Source organism: Hibiscus syriacus, unplaced genomic scaffold (genome assembly GCF_006381635.1).
Source record: "Hibiscus syriacus cultivar Baekdansim isolate YM2019G1 unplaced genomic scaffold, ASM638163v2 tig00110474_pilon, whole genome shotgun sequence".
Lineage (NCBI taxonomy): Eukaryota > Viridiplantae > Streptophyta > Magnoliopsida > Malvales > Malvaceae > Hibiscus > Hibiscus syriacus.
The window spans coordinates 915,093-931,270 of NW_024062753.1; the positions used below are offsets into that span (position 1 = coordinate 915,093).

Here is a 16,178-nt window from a genome sequence, read left to right on the forward strand (position 1 = left end):
AGAGTTTTTTAAAAATTATTTATTATAAATATTAAATATAATAAATAATATTATTTATCATAAAACTTAATATTATTATTTTAAAATATTAAAATAATTTATTTATTATTAAATATTATTTTTATAATTTTATTAATAAAAATAATAATTTTTGTATATTTTAGTGAAATAAACTATTATAAATTATATTAATTATTTATTAATGTAATAGTGTTATATTATATTTTAAAATATTAATTAGTATATTTTAAATATCTTTATTAAAATATTATTTAAATATATAAATAATATTATTCATTATTAAATATATAAAGAAATGACCATCCAGCTCAGTTGGTAGAGCACAAGGTTTTTAACCTTGAGGTCGTGGGATCGAGTCTCATGCAGGGCATTTCATAATTTGGAAGTCTCCTACGGAAGCTGCTCTCAACTTAGTGTTGGGGGCAGCCTACTATCTTACCTCCCCCTTACCCCCATTACATATGTGAACAAGGGACAACCATTTTTTTTATTAAATATATAAAGATTTTTATTATATATTATTAAAATAAAAATATAATATCTTATATTATTATAATATAATTGATTATTTTATATAATATTAAAAATATAATATTATATTATTATACAACAACAACAAAACCCTATTCCCATATGTAATGGGGTAAGGGGAGGTAGGGTAGTAGGCTGCCTCCAACGCATGGTTGAGAGCAGCTTCCGTGGAAGACCTCCGGCAGTTACAATTTTTTAAAATAAATATAAAATGCAATGCATGTATAAATTAATAAAGAAATACATAATTGAACAGTTTTCATATGCAGTCTTCATATGCGTGTTTGTACTAGAAAGTACTTCCTGCAAATAAATCAATGCGTAAAAATCTCTGCATATATACAAAAACGTAAGACCCGACCAAACTTAAAAGAGGAAACATGAAGACAAGGTTACACAGTAGTCAACGATAGCAAGCTACGAGAATGTATAAAGTCAAATGGGATAAAACCTAAACTAAGGTAACACTACTCCGCTATCATAGTTCTACACCTTCATAAATTCCAATGATATAAACGTTTAAAAAGTAAAAGTCATGGAAATAACTACAAAGGCATTAAAAGAATGCAGAGATGACACATCATATGTATGTGACTCGCACTACTCGACTACCCTGGTCTTAAGTCTCCATAATTTCCTATCAGAGGTCATGTCCTCGGTAAGGGCTAAATCCTTCAAATCATATATCAAGCAGTCTTTCCCACTTCCGCCTTGGTCGTCCTCTCCTTCTGGCACCGTCGACTGTAATCGACTCAACCCTCCTGACCACATCCGACGGTTGTCGCCTAAGGACATGCCCAGGCCACCGTAGTCTTCCCTCCCTCAATTTTTCGGATACAAACACCACCCCCAAGGACATCCTAATAGCAGAGTTTGGTGTCATGTCCCACAGAGTCTTATCACATGCCCATCGAAGCATTCTCATTTCTGCGGCCTCCATCCTCCTTACGTGATCCTTCTTGATTGCCCAACATTCTGATCCATATAGCAGCGCTGGTCTTATTGTCATTCTATAAAATTTTCCCTTAAGTTTTAGAGTAACATTCTTGTCACACAAAACTCCAGTAGAATCCCTCCACTTTAGACATCCCGCCTTTATACGGTGTGTAACGTCATCATCTACACCCCCATCTTTATGTATCATAGACCCTAGGTACTTGAAACAATCCTTTGAGGGGAGGACGTGTCCTTCTATGCATACTTCTACATCTTCATCGTTTTGGTTCCCACTGAAGTTTGAACATAAATACTTTGTCTTTTTAATATTGATCCTTAGACCTTTTTTTTCAAAGCAGTTTTCCAGGTAGTCAGTCTACTATTCAACTCAGTTTTTGTTTCAACAACTAGTACAATGTCGTTAGCGAAAAGCATGCACCATGGAACACCATGTGGTGTCGCACAGTAGATGTCGTCCATAATCAAGGCGAAGATGTAAGGGCTAAGTGCCGACCCCTGGTGGAGTCCGATTTCCACCGGGAAAGCCTCGGTGTCTCCAACTGTAGTCCTGACATATGTAGTAGATCTACAATACATATCACAAATCACCCAGATATAAGTAGTTGAGATCCGTCTCGTTTCCAAGGTCTTCCAGATCGTATCGCGGGGAACGCTATCATACGCCTTCTCAAGGTCAATGAACGCCATATGAAGATCTCTATTTTTTCCCTATATTTCTCCATAAGCCGTCGAAGTAGATGAATCGCCTCCGTAGTAGACCTGCCTGGCATAAAGCCAAATTGGTTTTCCGAAACCCTAGAAACATGTCTCAACCTAGCCTCTATAACCCTTTCCTATAACTTCATGGTATGGCTGAGTAGTTTAATACCTCTGTAGTTGACACAACGTTGGGGATCTCCTTTATTCTTATAGATTGGTATCACCGTAGACTCTCTCCAATCCTCTGGCATCTTGGCAGCCTCTAAAATAATATTAAAGATGTTGGTCAACCACTTAACTCCGTCTTCTCCTAGGTCCAACCACACAGTGATAGGAATTTGATCTGGACCGACAGCTTTTTCCCTCGCCATCTTTCTAAGAGTCATTTTGACTTCCTCAAACCCAATCCTACTTGTAGGGCAGTCATTGGCCGTAGTATAATAGTCGGCTGATCCATCAACGGTACTATCTCTACAGGGAGAGGCACCGTCATTAAATAAGCCAAAGAAGTAACTACCCCAAACCCTCTTAATATCATGATCTTTCACTAAAAGAACACCATTGTTGTCCTTAAATAAACATAATGCTACATAGATCATTTTTCCTATTCTCCCTGGATTTTGCAAGCCTAAAGATGTCGTTTTGTTCTTCCTTGGTGTCTAATCTCTTGTGCATTTCCTCGTATGCCTTATCTTTTGCTTTAGCCACCGTTTTCTTGGCTTCCCGCTTTGCCTCCTTGTATCTTTGTTTAGCTCTCGATCTTTCTTCGTCGTCATTGCATTGTAGAAACTCCTTGAAGCAAGTTTGCTTTGTCTTCACCTTAGTTTGAACTTCGTCGTTCCACCACCACGATTCTTTATGTTCCTTGACCTTCCCTGTCGATAACCCAAGGGTGTTTTTCGCCACCTCTCTAATGGAATTTGCCATATTTTTCCATAACTAATCTGCATTATTTGAGTTTGTAGTTCCAAAACCTGTATTAGACAAAACCTTACTCCTAAAGTCATCAGCTGTCGTTCCATGTAAGTTCTTCCAAAGGATCCTAGGTTTACCAAGTTTAGCCCTCCTATGAGTGTTCCGCCCGTGGTGTACGCGGAACACCAAAACTAACAACCTGTGTTGTGATGCACATGCCTCTTCAGGGAACACCTTACAATCAATGCAAGCCCATCGATCTCGATTTCGAACCAGGATGTAGTCGATTTTGGTACAATGTCCCCCGCTATGGAACGTAATCAAGTTCACATCTCTCTTGTTAAAGAAGGAGTTAGTGACCACCATATCGTGTGCAGTAGCAAATTCAAGCAACGTACACCCCTCCTCGTTCCAGCTACCAAAACTGAAACCCCCATGAACACCGTTATACCCGTCGGTTGCATTACCTATATGGCCATTGAAGTCTCCCTCTATGAAAACTCTTTGGTCATCCGGAATACTCCTAAATACATCATCTAACTGATCCCAGAAGCAACGTTTCTCCCCCTCCCCCTAGGCCAACGTGTGGGGCGTACACTGAAAGGACATTCATCATTCACGCTTCTATAATAACCTTAATCATCATGATTCTATCCCGGTATCTACAAACTTCAACTACATTTTCCTTGAGCTTAGAATATTTTATTAATATTAAATTCATAAAATAAAATTATTTTGAGTATTTATTATTTGAAGTGAAAAGTTCAGAAAATGACTTACTGAAAATGAATCTGTAAGTCATTTTACAGAAAACACAAAGGAAATTATGTTATTAGGAAAATGAATTACATTCCAGAAAACCAATTACGTGAAACAAATACAAGAAAATATTTTTTGAAAAACGAATTACGTGAAACAAACACGAAAAAATATTTTATAAAAAACGAATTACATTAAACAAACACAAAAATTCGAGAAAAATCAATTCCGTAATTCTAATTACGGCAAACAAACTCACCCTACATTTTGACAGCGGTCTCCGTTTTTCGCGGAACCATTTCCTTGATCACCAGTCATTCCCGCCGAAAAACCATGGAAATTGACCTGAAATAAAGAGAGAGAACTCAAAAGCAAATTCAATATATTATTTCCTTTTTTGCCTTTTCCTTCGAGTTTCCAGTCATCAAAAGGACCTGTCAACTCCTCATAAACTAACCAGTGATCGCCTATATATAAGTTCCCGCTATGGAGCTTGACGACTGCTCGAGTATTATATGTAGACTATTCACTAGCTCATGCAGATTTTTGTTCCACAATAAGTAAAAGTTTATCGGCGGAAAATTTTTTAATTTCTTTTTTTAGTGTATATTTAATGTTTTCCAATTACTCTGGTTTTTATGAACCTATTGGTGCCTAGGGTAAGGTTAACTTCTATAATTTATATATTGTTATAGAGAGAGATTCTTTTTCCTGATTACTTCTTGCACGAATTAGGTTAACATGCCGGCAATTAATAAAATAGCAGAAGTAGGTATACTGATTACTTTCTATATATTATTTATTTTTGGTACCATTCGTTAGGTATCTTGTCAGAATACAAAGTAATCTGAACTTCATGAAGTATTATAGTGTTATGCAGTATGCACTTTATTTAAGTTGAATTTGTGCTTGATTCTTATGATCAATCATTTAAAGTTGTAAAATTTGGGAAAGTTAAAAGAAGGGATTGAAGGCATTCCGAGAATCAAGCTCAGGACCTCTCACACCCAAAATGAGAATTATACCACTAGACCAAATACTCATCTTTGATGTTTAGCACAACCTCTCTTCAGTTACTAACTCTTTGCTTCAAGATTCTGCTCAACATTCATGTCTAATTTCTAACTGGTTAGCAAGTTATTCTGCAGTTAGAATACTAGCTTAGATCTTAATGATTTTAAATATGTTCTTATTGGGCACACAGGAAGTTCTTAATTGACCAGTAAACTGAATCCTGAAATCTATCACGATGCAATATGTAGAGGTGCTATCTATTTTAGCTGCTTAAGCCATCTTGTAATTCTAGTTAGGATCCTGAAACGAATACCGCCTTAATGAGGTTCTGTGCCTTTGTAGTGCTTTGCCGCTCTGTTTAGTATAGCCATTGCACAAAAAAGATTAAAATGAGGTTTTATGTTGACAAAAAGATTGAACTTAGGAAACTGAAAAAATACAGATGGGGGCATTCCGAGAATTGAACTCGGGTCCTCTCGCACCGTAAGCGAGAATCATAACACTAGACCAAATGCCCTTTTTTGATTGTCAAACTCAACCTGCCTCTAATTATTAGTTTTTTTTCTATAAGACTGCTAAATTGTCACGTCCAGCTTCTAACTTGTTAGCGAGCTAATGGTTTAAAGATGTTCTTATGGGACTCATAGCAGGTATTGACTGATTATTCATGTTGCGCCAAACTAACCTTTTTGTTTTGCCTTTGTGGGGCTCTGTAACTGAATCCAAAGTCTATTATGATGCAATATGTAGAGGTGCTACCTACTTTAGCTGCTAAACCCATTTTGTAATTCTAGTTGGGATCTTGAAATGAATCCCAACTTGACAAGGTTTTGCACCTTTGTAATTATTCATTCCTCAAGTATTTTAAGTCTGCTCCTCGAAAGTTGGTCGATTACATGCTTATGTGATCCCTCCTTTAGCAGGTTTAAGGCAGATTTATCTGAAGACTTTTGAGATAAATGTATGAAGAATCGCTTGCCCTTCACTTGGACAAGTTCAAGTCTTAATACAGGTATTTCAAAGGAAATGAGGAGTTGGAGTTCATAAGGTACAAGAAATGAACTTTTGAAGACACCACAATTTGTTTATATTTTACTCACTGCAAAAGAATATTGTCAGTATCCAAATGGATCTGAAGTTCCTAAGCCTCTATATTATTTTATTCTGCTAAACATTCACATATAACTTCTAACTGGTTAGCAAGTTTTTCTGCTGATAAAATACTAGCTTAGTTCTTAAACTAATGGTTTTGAATATGCTCTTATAGGACACATAGGGCAATAGATTGAACTTAGAGACTTCTCTTGCACTTGATTTTCTTGCCATAAACGTTTTCATGAAAATGAAAAAATTAGGGGCATTCCGAGAATTGAACTCGGGACCTCTCGCACCCTAAGCGAGAATCATACCACTAGACCAAATGCCCAATTATGATGCTAATCATGTCTTGTAATAAAAATAGTTTGTACATTTTTTAAATTTGGGTATGCAGATTATATGACAAACTTAGAATACATAGCATAGTACCATAAAGTGACATAAAGATAAGCTAAAAGGACAGTTAGGCAGTTATGCAAAAATCATATCAGTAAATACTGTTTTTGTGTGGCCAGCAGGCCAAATGCAGGATCTTATGTTTCTTGGACTTGTTATGGCAGATCAAATGTTTCTTGATGCTAGTTAAGATGAAATCCTAAATTTTTTTTATATACAGTTGACTTCTGGCTATATTATTTTGATTGGTTTTTGAAATTGTAAGATGGAACTCAAAAAGAATTTAGAATTAGGGGCATTCGGAGAATCAAACTCAGGACATCTCACACCCAAAGAAAGAATCATACCACTAAACCAAATAACCATTTTCGATGCTTAACTCAACCTATCTTTCAACAATTAGCTGTTTTGTCAAAGATTCTGCTAAATTTTCACGTCCAGCTTTTAACTTGTTAGAAAGCTAATGGTTTGATGTTCTTATGGGACTCATAGCAGTTATTGGCCAATAATTAATGTTGCATCCGACTAACCTTTTGTTAGTCGGACTCTGCAACTGTATTCAAAGTCTATTATGATGCATTATGTAGAGGTGCTACCTACTTTAGCTGCTAAAGCCATATTGTAATTTTCTAGCGAGGATCTTGAAATGAATCCCACCTTGACAAGGTTTTGCACATTTTTAGTGCTTCATTCCTGAGTATTTGCACCTTTAGGAGGTTTAAGGCAGATTTATCTGAACACTTTTGAGATAAACGTATGAAGAATCGCTTGCCCTTCACTTAAACAAGTTCAAGTCTGAATCGTAGTTCATAATATACCTGCACCTCTTCGAATACATCAGATTTCCATCCTTTTGATGACAATATAAAAGGTACAAGAAATAAACTTTTGAAGACACCACAATTTGTCTATGGAGTAAATGGATCTGAAATTACTAAGCCTCTATGTTATTTTATTTGTATAGTTGACTTAGTAGCAGATTTTATGATTATAAGTTAAAAAATGACCTTAACGAGGGCATTCCGAGAATTGAACAAGGGACCTCTCGCACCCTAAGCGAGAATCATACCACTAGACCAAATACCTGATTTCAACTTGTAAGTCTTTCTAATTTTATATATAATAATTTTGACAAACGTGGAATACATAGCATAGTACCATAAAATGGCACTATAAGCTTACAGGACGCTTAGGCAGTTTTGTGAGCCTTGCAGGCCAAAATGCAAGATCTTATGTTTCTTCAATTGGTTATGCCAGATTTAAAGTTCTCAGATCCTACTATATTACAGGTCAGTTGATATAGCTTGCTCATCTAGGAAATTAACATCTTTTTTATATACATTTAGCTGTTTATTATTGGATTTTTTTTTTATATATCTAGGCTATCTATAATCTTTCAAATCTTGAGAATTAGAAGGTGCTAACTCAATCAGCTATTCCTCCCTAATGTTTGAGAACAAATTAAGCGAAGCTTAAATTAATTTTTTATATGTACAATTGACTTCTGGCTGTAATATTTCTCGCTAATGTTTGATGGATTTTTTATATCTTTAGTAAATGAATGTATGGTGGGGAAATTCCGACGGGTATGCTTTTGATGTTTTCTTTTATTTAAGCCCGAGATTCGCTGCAGACCACATTTGTGAGAAATCCCCCTTTGTTTTTGTTTTTTTTAGTTTCCAAATTGACCTATTAATATTATCCCAACAAACAAATTCGAAGAACAAGGATTATAGGAAGGTTAATATAATCATTTGATTTGCCTTCTCTTTTATCTTTGTTTTTTCGTTTAAAAGAAACAAATCAAGCAGCAAAACAATGGCAACATTTGCAGGGACACAACAGAAATGCATGGCATGCAACAAGACTGTCTATTTGGTTGATAAGCTGACGGCTGATAACCGGGTTTTCCATAAGGCCTGCTTCCGTTGCCACCATTGCAACGGCACTCTAAAGGTAAGTATATCTAATGTTTTTTAATATTGCAATCTTCTTTCAACATGAGGGGTTTACGGTTGTGTGATTGTAGATATTGGAATTTGTAATGGAATATGATAAAAAACTGTAAATGTTGAGATTCAAATATCATGTTTATTTAGTAGTTGGATGAATTAATTGAGCTAAAATCTAACTTGATTTTATGTTGCTCTATTGGTATTTTGACAAAATAAGTTGTACGTAATATTTTTCATTCATTCATTCATTATTATTTAATTTTGCAGCTCAGCAATTACAACTCTTTTGAAGGAGTGTTGTATTGCAGGCCTCACTATGATCAACTCTTCAAGAGAACCGGCAGTCTTGACAAGAGTTTTGAAGGTATTTATATCTATATTTATTGCTATAACAATCGGCTTTGATTCATTGACCAATCAATCCCAGTAAGATATTACAAAATTCACTATAAGGGCAATCTTTCTAACACAACTTCATTCACAATATCAAAAATCAAATCATTAACTTTATTTAAGGGATCTAGCCCCTTATCTCGATAAAGCAACTGAGAGTTTATCTTCATATATATGCGTCTTATCTAGCTGGACTATCAGAGAGTTGGTATTCATATATATATATAACATTTAGAAGATCCTATATCCAAACATATATATTTGATATGAATATTGCACTGAGGTGACGATCACCCCGTATTAATTATTTTAGGGTAAATATATATCTTGACAATTAATTTTTTTGTCCAATTATGTAATTGAATTTGGTTTTTTTGTTCAAATTGGTACATGACTTGATTTTATGGTTCAAATAAGTCATTTATGTAAACATCAATCTATGACACCCCCCAAGTCTAGTGACCAATTTGAACTAAAAATAATCAAATTTAGGTACTTAATTGAAAAAAAAGAGAACAAATACCAAATTGAACTTTAAAACCATGTTTTAAGTATCAAAACATATATTTACCCTTTATTATATACGTCTATTAACGATTTATATTCTTCTAAATATTTATCCAGGAACACCAAAGATCAAGAATGAAAAACTGGTTGAAAATGAGGTAATTATTGGCAAAAAAGTAATATGTTTATTTACCTGTTTCAGAATATTTTGTTATTTAAAATATGAAAAATTTGCAATATATCTTACCTTTGAACTATGGATCCATCAGGGTGCGCTAAAACTGTCGAACGTGTTCGCTGGCACCAGAGAAAAATGCAAGGGATGTAATAACACTGTCTATCCAATTGAAAGGGTAAATAAATTAATTAAAACTCTTTGTTATCATTTTCATTTTCTTTTAAGAGTACGGGTCATCCGTCCAGCCTAATAAGTCTGGTCTATACATCGCAAGGGAGATGAATGAATTTGGATTGGCTATGCTAGTATTAGGAACCAGGTCATCCCTAGACCTAATCCGATTAGAATTTGAATTTTAAGCTTATTAGATGTTATCTCTTAAATGTATCTGCATTTAAACACCATGTGATGTTGTTGGAACTAATGATCTAAATGATCTTATATATTATATGGAACTCTTCCTATTTATTGAATGGATTCGTTTTCGGTCCGGTTTTTTTAACCCGAAGAAATCTATAATTTTGTGAATTGTTAAATATAGGAGTATATCAAATATATGAGCCATGGATCACCCCAAAAATGGAAATTTTGAGTGAGATAATCTATTTTGATTTTTTTCTCATGCTGTTGAAGGTTACGGTTAATGGGACATCTTACCACAGGGGCTGCTTCAAGTGCTGCCATGGAGGGTGCACCATTAGTCCATCAAATTATATAGCACATGAAGGGAAGCTTTACTGCAAACATCACCATATCCAACTCTTCAAGGAGAAAGGAAACTACAGTCAGCTCGAGACCGATCGTCCGAAAACCTCTGTAAATACTTCGTCGGCGGAAGTCGTTGAACTGTAGGCCAATTATGCTTCTTTTATATATCTGCCGATTGTAAGTCCGACCATTCATGTCATTTCGGTGTCAGCTTCCTGATGGATCAAACTTAAGAGATCTTCCATTGTAAGATGAGATTTAAATGATGTGGACAAGTTTTTGGAAATAAAGTTGGATTTCTTTAAAAGTTGAATCATCAAAGTAAAATTTGCCCTGTATATTAATGTAGTCCTCTGTGTCATCGACACATCCCCTGCGCTTACCGGGAAGATGACAAATTAAGATGAATATCAAACACGAAGAAGGCACAAGAATAAAGAATGATAAAGAAGCTAATATTCATACTCATATGAAGGTTTATACGGTGTTATATGTCAGGAACTGAAATACTCGAGCACATGCACCATGATAAATGTCACCAAGTATGCTTACAAGAGCATCTCTAACTCTTCTACGTCAAGTGCTTGCTGCTGGTACTGCGATCGGTACTGGCATGATTTCCATGGTTGCCTCGGCCAATTGCATTGGTTGCAGCAAACAAATTATCATAAGGCTTATCAGATTCTTGGATGGTTGCCCAGGAAATTTCAACAGGTGTCCCGACATAATAATGCAGGGAGAAAGTTAGCCACTTCATTTTCTAAGCACCTTCAAGGCATGCCTCCCATGCAACGAACTCAAACAGGAGAATCTTTGAGCCATTTAAGTTATTGTTGATGGTAAAATTTAAGTTGTCACTTCTGATTTAGATGAAAAGTCGCAGTTAAGAATTATATAAAAATGACGAGTTAAAGAAGAACTTATAAAAACGATGAGTTAAAGAAGATAAACTTATGTAAGCCAAAGGAGAAGAATGAAGAGTTTAGTCTCTCCATCTAGTCATGACAACTTATATACTCTTAATCCTAGTGTTAATGTCAAGCTTAGTGCCAGACTATTTGATATGATTATCAAATGTCATAGTTAACTTCGATGGATCATGTGAGACTGTTAATGATAATGTTAAGAACTAAAATTATTTGCAAACATGAATCAACATAAATATTCCTTCTTGATTAATGGAAAAGATTAATAGTAAAATGATAATTTACAAAAGAAATCTAAAGAAGGTATAACAATTCTCAACACTATGTTTCTCATCATCGCAACTAACCTTTGCAGCCTTAGGCGAAACCTACCCTTTTCAAAAGAATGCATTGCATGTCTTTGTAATATGCTTAATTACTTTGAGTTAATCTTCTCAATTAGAGGTTTACGATTAGTCTTTGCATTGTTAAAAAAAATACAATATATATGTACTCATAGTCTCATACTAAAAACCTTGAAATGGACCTGTTTAGACGTGATATTAAAATGCCAAGTGGCATCAAGTCAAGTCGCCTAGTAAAATCAGAAGACTCCACAGCCATTTTGTCCACTTGGATCGATCACCACAAAATCCAATCGTTTTCTGTCTCCTCCACGAACCACTCCACCTGTAATACTTCTCCACCTTTCTAGACACCTCTTCCTCGGTTTCTTATATACCGTTCTCCTAATATATGTACTTTCTCATAATACCAGCATTGAACTTCATTCAGAAAATTTCATTAAAAAATGGCTACTTTTTTCTTCACTTCACACTCTTTTCTATCTTCACGCAATCTCCCTACCCTGCAAAACAACGAGAAACATGGGTTTAACAATGTTGGGTCGAGTTTATCTACGATTGTAAAGAAAACCCGGAGTTTTAATCGTGGAGATTCTCTTGATATCTCGGTTAATCGTCGCTATCTTTCATTAAAACCTTTAAGATCCTCTGTTAAAGATGAACAAGAAACCGAGCCCACTTCTTCTTCGGGTTCCGTTGCGGTGGCATCCGAGGATCCGAGGGACAAAAAACACAGTGCGAAGAGCGTTCCAGATGCTGCTGAATCGAGTGAACAAAACGAAGAAACGGAGGGGAAAGAAGATCAGCAAGAAATGGACTGGAAGACCGACGAGGAGTTCAAGAAATTCATGGGAAACCCTTCTATTGAGGCTGCGATAAAGCTGGAGAAGAAAAGGGCCGATAGGAAGCTCAAGGAACTTGATAGGGAGAGCAGTGGTAACCCAATCGTGGGGCTTTTCAATAAGCTAGTGCGTGATAATTTGACTAGAGAAAAGGAAAGGTTGGAGCTTGCTGAAGAGACTTTCAAGGCTCTTGATCTTAATAAGGTGAGAAATTGTTTAGATTTTGAAGTGTCGAGTTTCATTATGAACTCTGAGTACCTTTTATTTTATCTATTTGCTTACATTTTGTGCTATGCTATCCAGATTATATGATATGATCTCTAAATATATGAAAAAGTTACAGAAAATTAAGCAATTGGTAGCTGATTTGTGTATGTTTTGTGCTCACCAAAGGTTGTCGTTCGAACTTTTCATTTTTTGAGTATTCGGACATTCGAACATGGTTGATGTTGATTGTTTGATCGAATATTGTTGATATGCATCTCGTTCTTTATTCGTTTGAATTAAATGTATTTCATAAATTGCTTGTTTGTTTATCGATCACTTAAAGACTAAGATCTAGAGCACGCCGAAGGACATTTACGGCTTATTTTCTTGTGCTTGATGTTTTAATATCAGTTGAAGAGCTGTTTCGGATTCAATACTTTTTTCGCAACGGATGCTCGAAGATTCGGAGATGGAGGGATTTTCATCGGGAATTTGAGGAGACCGATTGAAGAAGTCATTCCCATACTCGAGAGAAAGCTAACCGATGCAGCGGGCAGGGAAGTCGTCCTATGGTTCATGGAGGAAAAAACAAACGATATTACAAAACAGGTAACTCAACATGAGCCGACATTTGTATTTATGCTTTTGGAATAAGATGTATTTCTTTTGTCTACCAGAGCCTAAATTTAGTTGTTCTTGTGGTTCAAGGCATGTGTGGTGCAACCTAAAGCTGAAATCGATCTCCAATTTGAGTCTACCAAGCTGAGCACTCCCTGGGGATATGTTAGTGCAATAGCCTTGTGTGTTACCACTTTCGGGACCATTGCTTTAATGAGCGGATTCTTCCTGAAACCCGGTGCTACGTTTGACGATTACGTTGCTGATGTCCTGCCTCTCTTCGGTGGCTTTGTCTCCATTTTGGGAGTTTCTGAGGTATGCCTTGACTTTCTGTATGGCCACTCCTTTTAATCCGAATGAAGAGGTTACTGGGCAAGCATCCTATGATCTTGCTAAGTTTTTATTCTCCTAGTTATTCAAGAGAGTGTATTTCGTATTTGGTAGATAGTCACAAGGGTGACTGCTGCTCATTATGGCGTTAAACTCAGCCCTTCTTTTCTTGTTCCGTCGAATTGGACTGGCTGTTTGGGTGTAATGAACAATTATGAATCATTGCTTCCGAATAAGAAGGCTCTTTTTGATATTCCGGTGGCGCGTACGGCAAGCGCTTACTTGGCGTCACTGGCTCTTGCAATCACTGCTTTTATATCTGATGGCAGCTTTAACGGTGGCGATAATGCATTGTAAGTTCTCTGTTATACCGTTTTCACAAACACTAAAACAACAACAGTGAATGTACAATGTGTGTGTTATCTTCTATGGTTGGGAAAGTTTGTGTTGCCGTGGATCATTGTCAGCTTATTTCCTTAATCTGATGTGAATCAGTCTGGTTTGAATGTACTTATGAAAACCGGTCTTTATATTTCAGGTTCATAAGGCCTCAGTTCTTTTACAATAATCCACTGCTTTCTTTCATCCAATATGTTATCGGACCATACGCAGATGAGCTCGGAAATGTATTACCAAATGCCGTGGAAGGGGTCGGAGTTCCTGTTGATCCCCTTGCTTTTGCTGGACTTTTGGGTAAGTTTCTTCCCCTTCAGGACAGCACAAATTGGTCGTCCAAATGGATTTGAGAACAATGACCTTAAGCTAACTCATAGTGAATGAACCATTCGTGCGGCCAAATACAATTGACCGTTTGACCATTCTTAATTTGCAGGAATGGTGGTGACTTCTTTGAACTTGTTGCCCTGTGGAAGACTCGAAGGTGGCCGAATTGCTCAAGCAATGTTTGGACGAAGTACTGCAACATTGTTGTCATTCTCCACATCCCTTCTCCTTGGCATCGGCGGTCTAAGCGGAAGTGTCCTCTGCTTGTCATGGGGATTGTTCGCAACCTTCTTCCGCGGAGGAGAAGAAATGCCGGCGAAAGATGAGATCACGCCCCTGGGAGATAACAGGTTTGCTTGGGGTATTGTTCTAGGTCTCATATGCTTGCTCACTCTTTTCCCGAACGGTGGCGGTACATTCTCCAACCCTTTCTTGAGCGATCCGTATTTCAGGGGGAATCTGTAGAAATAGGTTGTATGTAAATATACTTGTGTAGGTATTTTGATGACTTTTGTAAATTTGTTTCATTTAAATGCAAGTAAGGGAAAATAGAAGCAAAATAGTGCATATGGAATTTGTTCCTGCATGCCATAACTCCACGACGTAATGTCATATACGGTTCCATAAGATAACCTTTGGTATCTATAAAAAAATGGAATCCGACGGTAAAAGAAATGTAAATTCAAAATAGAAATTGCAGGCTCAGTGTACCAAACTACCAATCACTGTGCTCTCTATAAACACTGTTCATGGAGCGTCTCTGTCACAGTTCCTCCTTTACTTTCAAAATAATGCACATGGTTGAGTACAATTAAATATTCAAAGAGTAGTCCCCCTCCTCTCTCTCTCTCTCTCTCTCTCTCATTTTTTGTTCAAAAATATTCTTCTCTTTAGGAGAATAATGTGTGCCGTGTCGCTATTGCACTCGCCCGTTTTAATGTGAATGTTTTACAAAATTAAGGATAAATTATCTATTTGGTACCCTATTTATTTATGTGTTTTTGTTTGTCATTTAATTATTCTTTTCTATATTATTCAAAAAAATTTATTATTTTCTATTAAATTATAACACTATGTTTTATTTTTATTTTGGTATCCTGATATTTTATTTTATATTAATTTAATAAAAATGATAATATGATATCATATAATAATACTTTTAGTTCTCAAAACTTACATATTCTATAAAATTGATCTTAAGTTTAAACGATTCAATAAATTTTTTATATCTAAAATTTTTATCAATTTATTTTAATAAAAATTATAAAAATTAGTCATCGATATTTTACTATTTTTTAAAATGACTTTTTGACAAATAATTAATAAGCTTCTTTAAAAAAGAAAGAAAGAAAAGAATATCGATCTTCCTCGATACTCATTCCCTAACGTTTTCATCGCTTGTTTGTTCAGTACTTTCATCATCCTTCCACATCAGTTGCACATCCCTTATCAATTTCTTATTGCGTTGTTCATTCCTTACAATCATTAAACTCAATATCATTTTCTCGTCATTTTTTTTCTCTGTTTAAAAAAAGATTTCATTTGTTAATTTTTGATATATGGTAAGAAGTTAGGAGTAACAGATGTAGGATGTGTTGCGGAAGACGGCTATCGGATAAAGTAAAATCGTAACTGATAATTTGAGAAAATAAAAATGAAGATAAAAAGAGACACAAAATTTACGTGAAAAACCCCTAAATAAAATAGGGTAAAAACCACGGGAAACGATAGAAGAATTTCACTATGAGAAAATAGGAATTACAACTTCTCTCGATCTACCAAGGAGAACAATGATAATTCTCTCTTGATAAAAAAGAGAAAACAACTCTCAAGAAACTCTCTAAATTCTTTCTAGTATTGGAAGAAAGCTATAATGCTTTGTGATGGTTTTGAAGCCAAATGAGAAAGGATATTTATAGCTTAATCTTGTAAATACACTAAAGTTTAATGACTAAAGTTTGTAATTTGACCTTGCTAATTTTCAACCATTTTAGCAGCCCAATTTGAACCAAAATAGCAGTCGGCTGCTGCCACTTAAATTGACAATTATTTTCAAC

At 35.6% G+C, this 16,178-nt stretch overlaps 2 protein-coding genes and 2 non-coding genes across 5 annotated transcripts; 2 read left to right on the forward strand and 2 right to left on the reverse strand.

Annotated features, from left to right (window-relative positions):
- Positions 1–5,341: 5,341 nt before the first annotated feature.
- TRNAR-ACG lies at positions 5,342–5,413 on the reverse strand. Its single transcript has one exon. It is a non-coding gene; the product is annotated as a tRNA-Arg (tRNA).
- Positions 5,414–6,250: 837 nt separating this feature from the next.
- On the reverse strand, positions 6,251–6,322 carry TRNAP-AGG. The gene has a single exon. It is a non-coding gene; the product is annotated as a tRNA-Pro (tRNA).
- Positions 6,323–8,093: 1,771 nt separating this feature from the next.
- LOC120127986 (LIM domain-containing protein WLIM1-like) lies at positions 8,094–14,476 on the forward strand. Of its 2 annotated transcripts, XM_039145773.1 has the most exons (6): positions 8,094–8,346; positions 8,613–8,709; positions 9,363–9,403; positions 9,515–9,598; positions 10,057–10,225; positions 14,449–14,476. In XM_039145773.1, exons 1-6 carry the CDS (start codon positions 8,209–8,211, stop codon positions 14,466–14,468), a joined length of 549 nt encoding a protein of 182 aa, XP_039001704.1. In that variant the 5' UTR covers positions 8,094–8,208; the 3' UTR covers positions 14,469–14,476. The 2 variants fall into 2 exon arrangements, with proteins under 2 accessions (XP_039001704.1, XP_039001703.1); XM_039145772.1 differs by lacking the exon at positions 14,449–14,476 and having other exon boundaries at positions 10,057–10,417.
- Positions 11,770–14,666, forward strand: LOC120127985 (probable zinc metallopeptidase EGY3, chloroplastic). Its single transcript, XM_039145771.1, has 6 exons — positions 11,770–12,447; positions 12,862–13,059; positions 13,159–13,383; positions 13,513–13,751; positions 13,937–14,091; positions 14,231–14,666. The coding sequence occupies exons 1-6, from the start codon at positions 11,848–11,850 to the stop codon at positions 14,584–14,586; spliced, it is 1,773 nt and encodes a 590-aa protein (XP_039001702.1). The 5' UTR covers positions 11,770–11,847; the 3' UTR covers positions 14,587–14,666.
- Positions 14,667–16,178: the final 1,512 nt, after the last annotated feature.

Bases quoted from the DNA above. Each gene is read 5' to 3' on its own strand.
- LOC120127986 (XM_039145772.1), top strand. From the start codon at position 8,209: ATGGCAACATTTGCAGGGACACAACAGAAATGCATGGCATGCAACAAG. The intron at 8,347-8,612 runs GTAAGTATATCT...TTAATTTTGCAG, and splicing joins ATTGCAACGGCACTCTAAAG to CTCAGCAATTACAACTCTTT. The intron at 9,599-10,056 runs GTAAATAAATTA...ATGCTGTTGAAG, and splicing joins CTGTCTATCCAATTGAAAGG to GTTACGGTTAATGGGACATC.
- LOC120127985 (XM_039145771.1), top strand. From the start codon at position 11,848: ATGGCTACTTTTTTCTTCACTTCACACTCTTTTCTATCTTCACGCAAT. The intron at 12,448-12,861 runs GTGAGAAATTGT...TTTTAATATCAG, and splicing joins AGGCTCTTGATCTTAATAAG to TTGAAGAGCTGTTTCGGATT. The intron at 13,384-13,512 runs GTATGCCTTGAC...CGTATTTGGTAG, and splicing joins CCATTTTGGGAGTTTCTGAG to ATAGTCACAAGGGTGACTGC.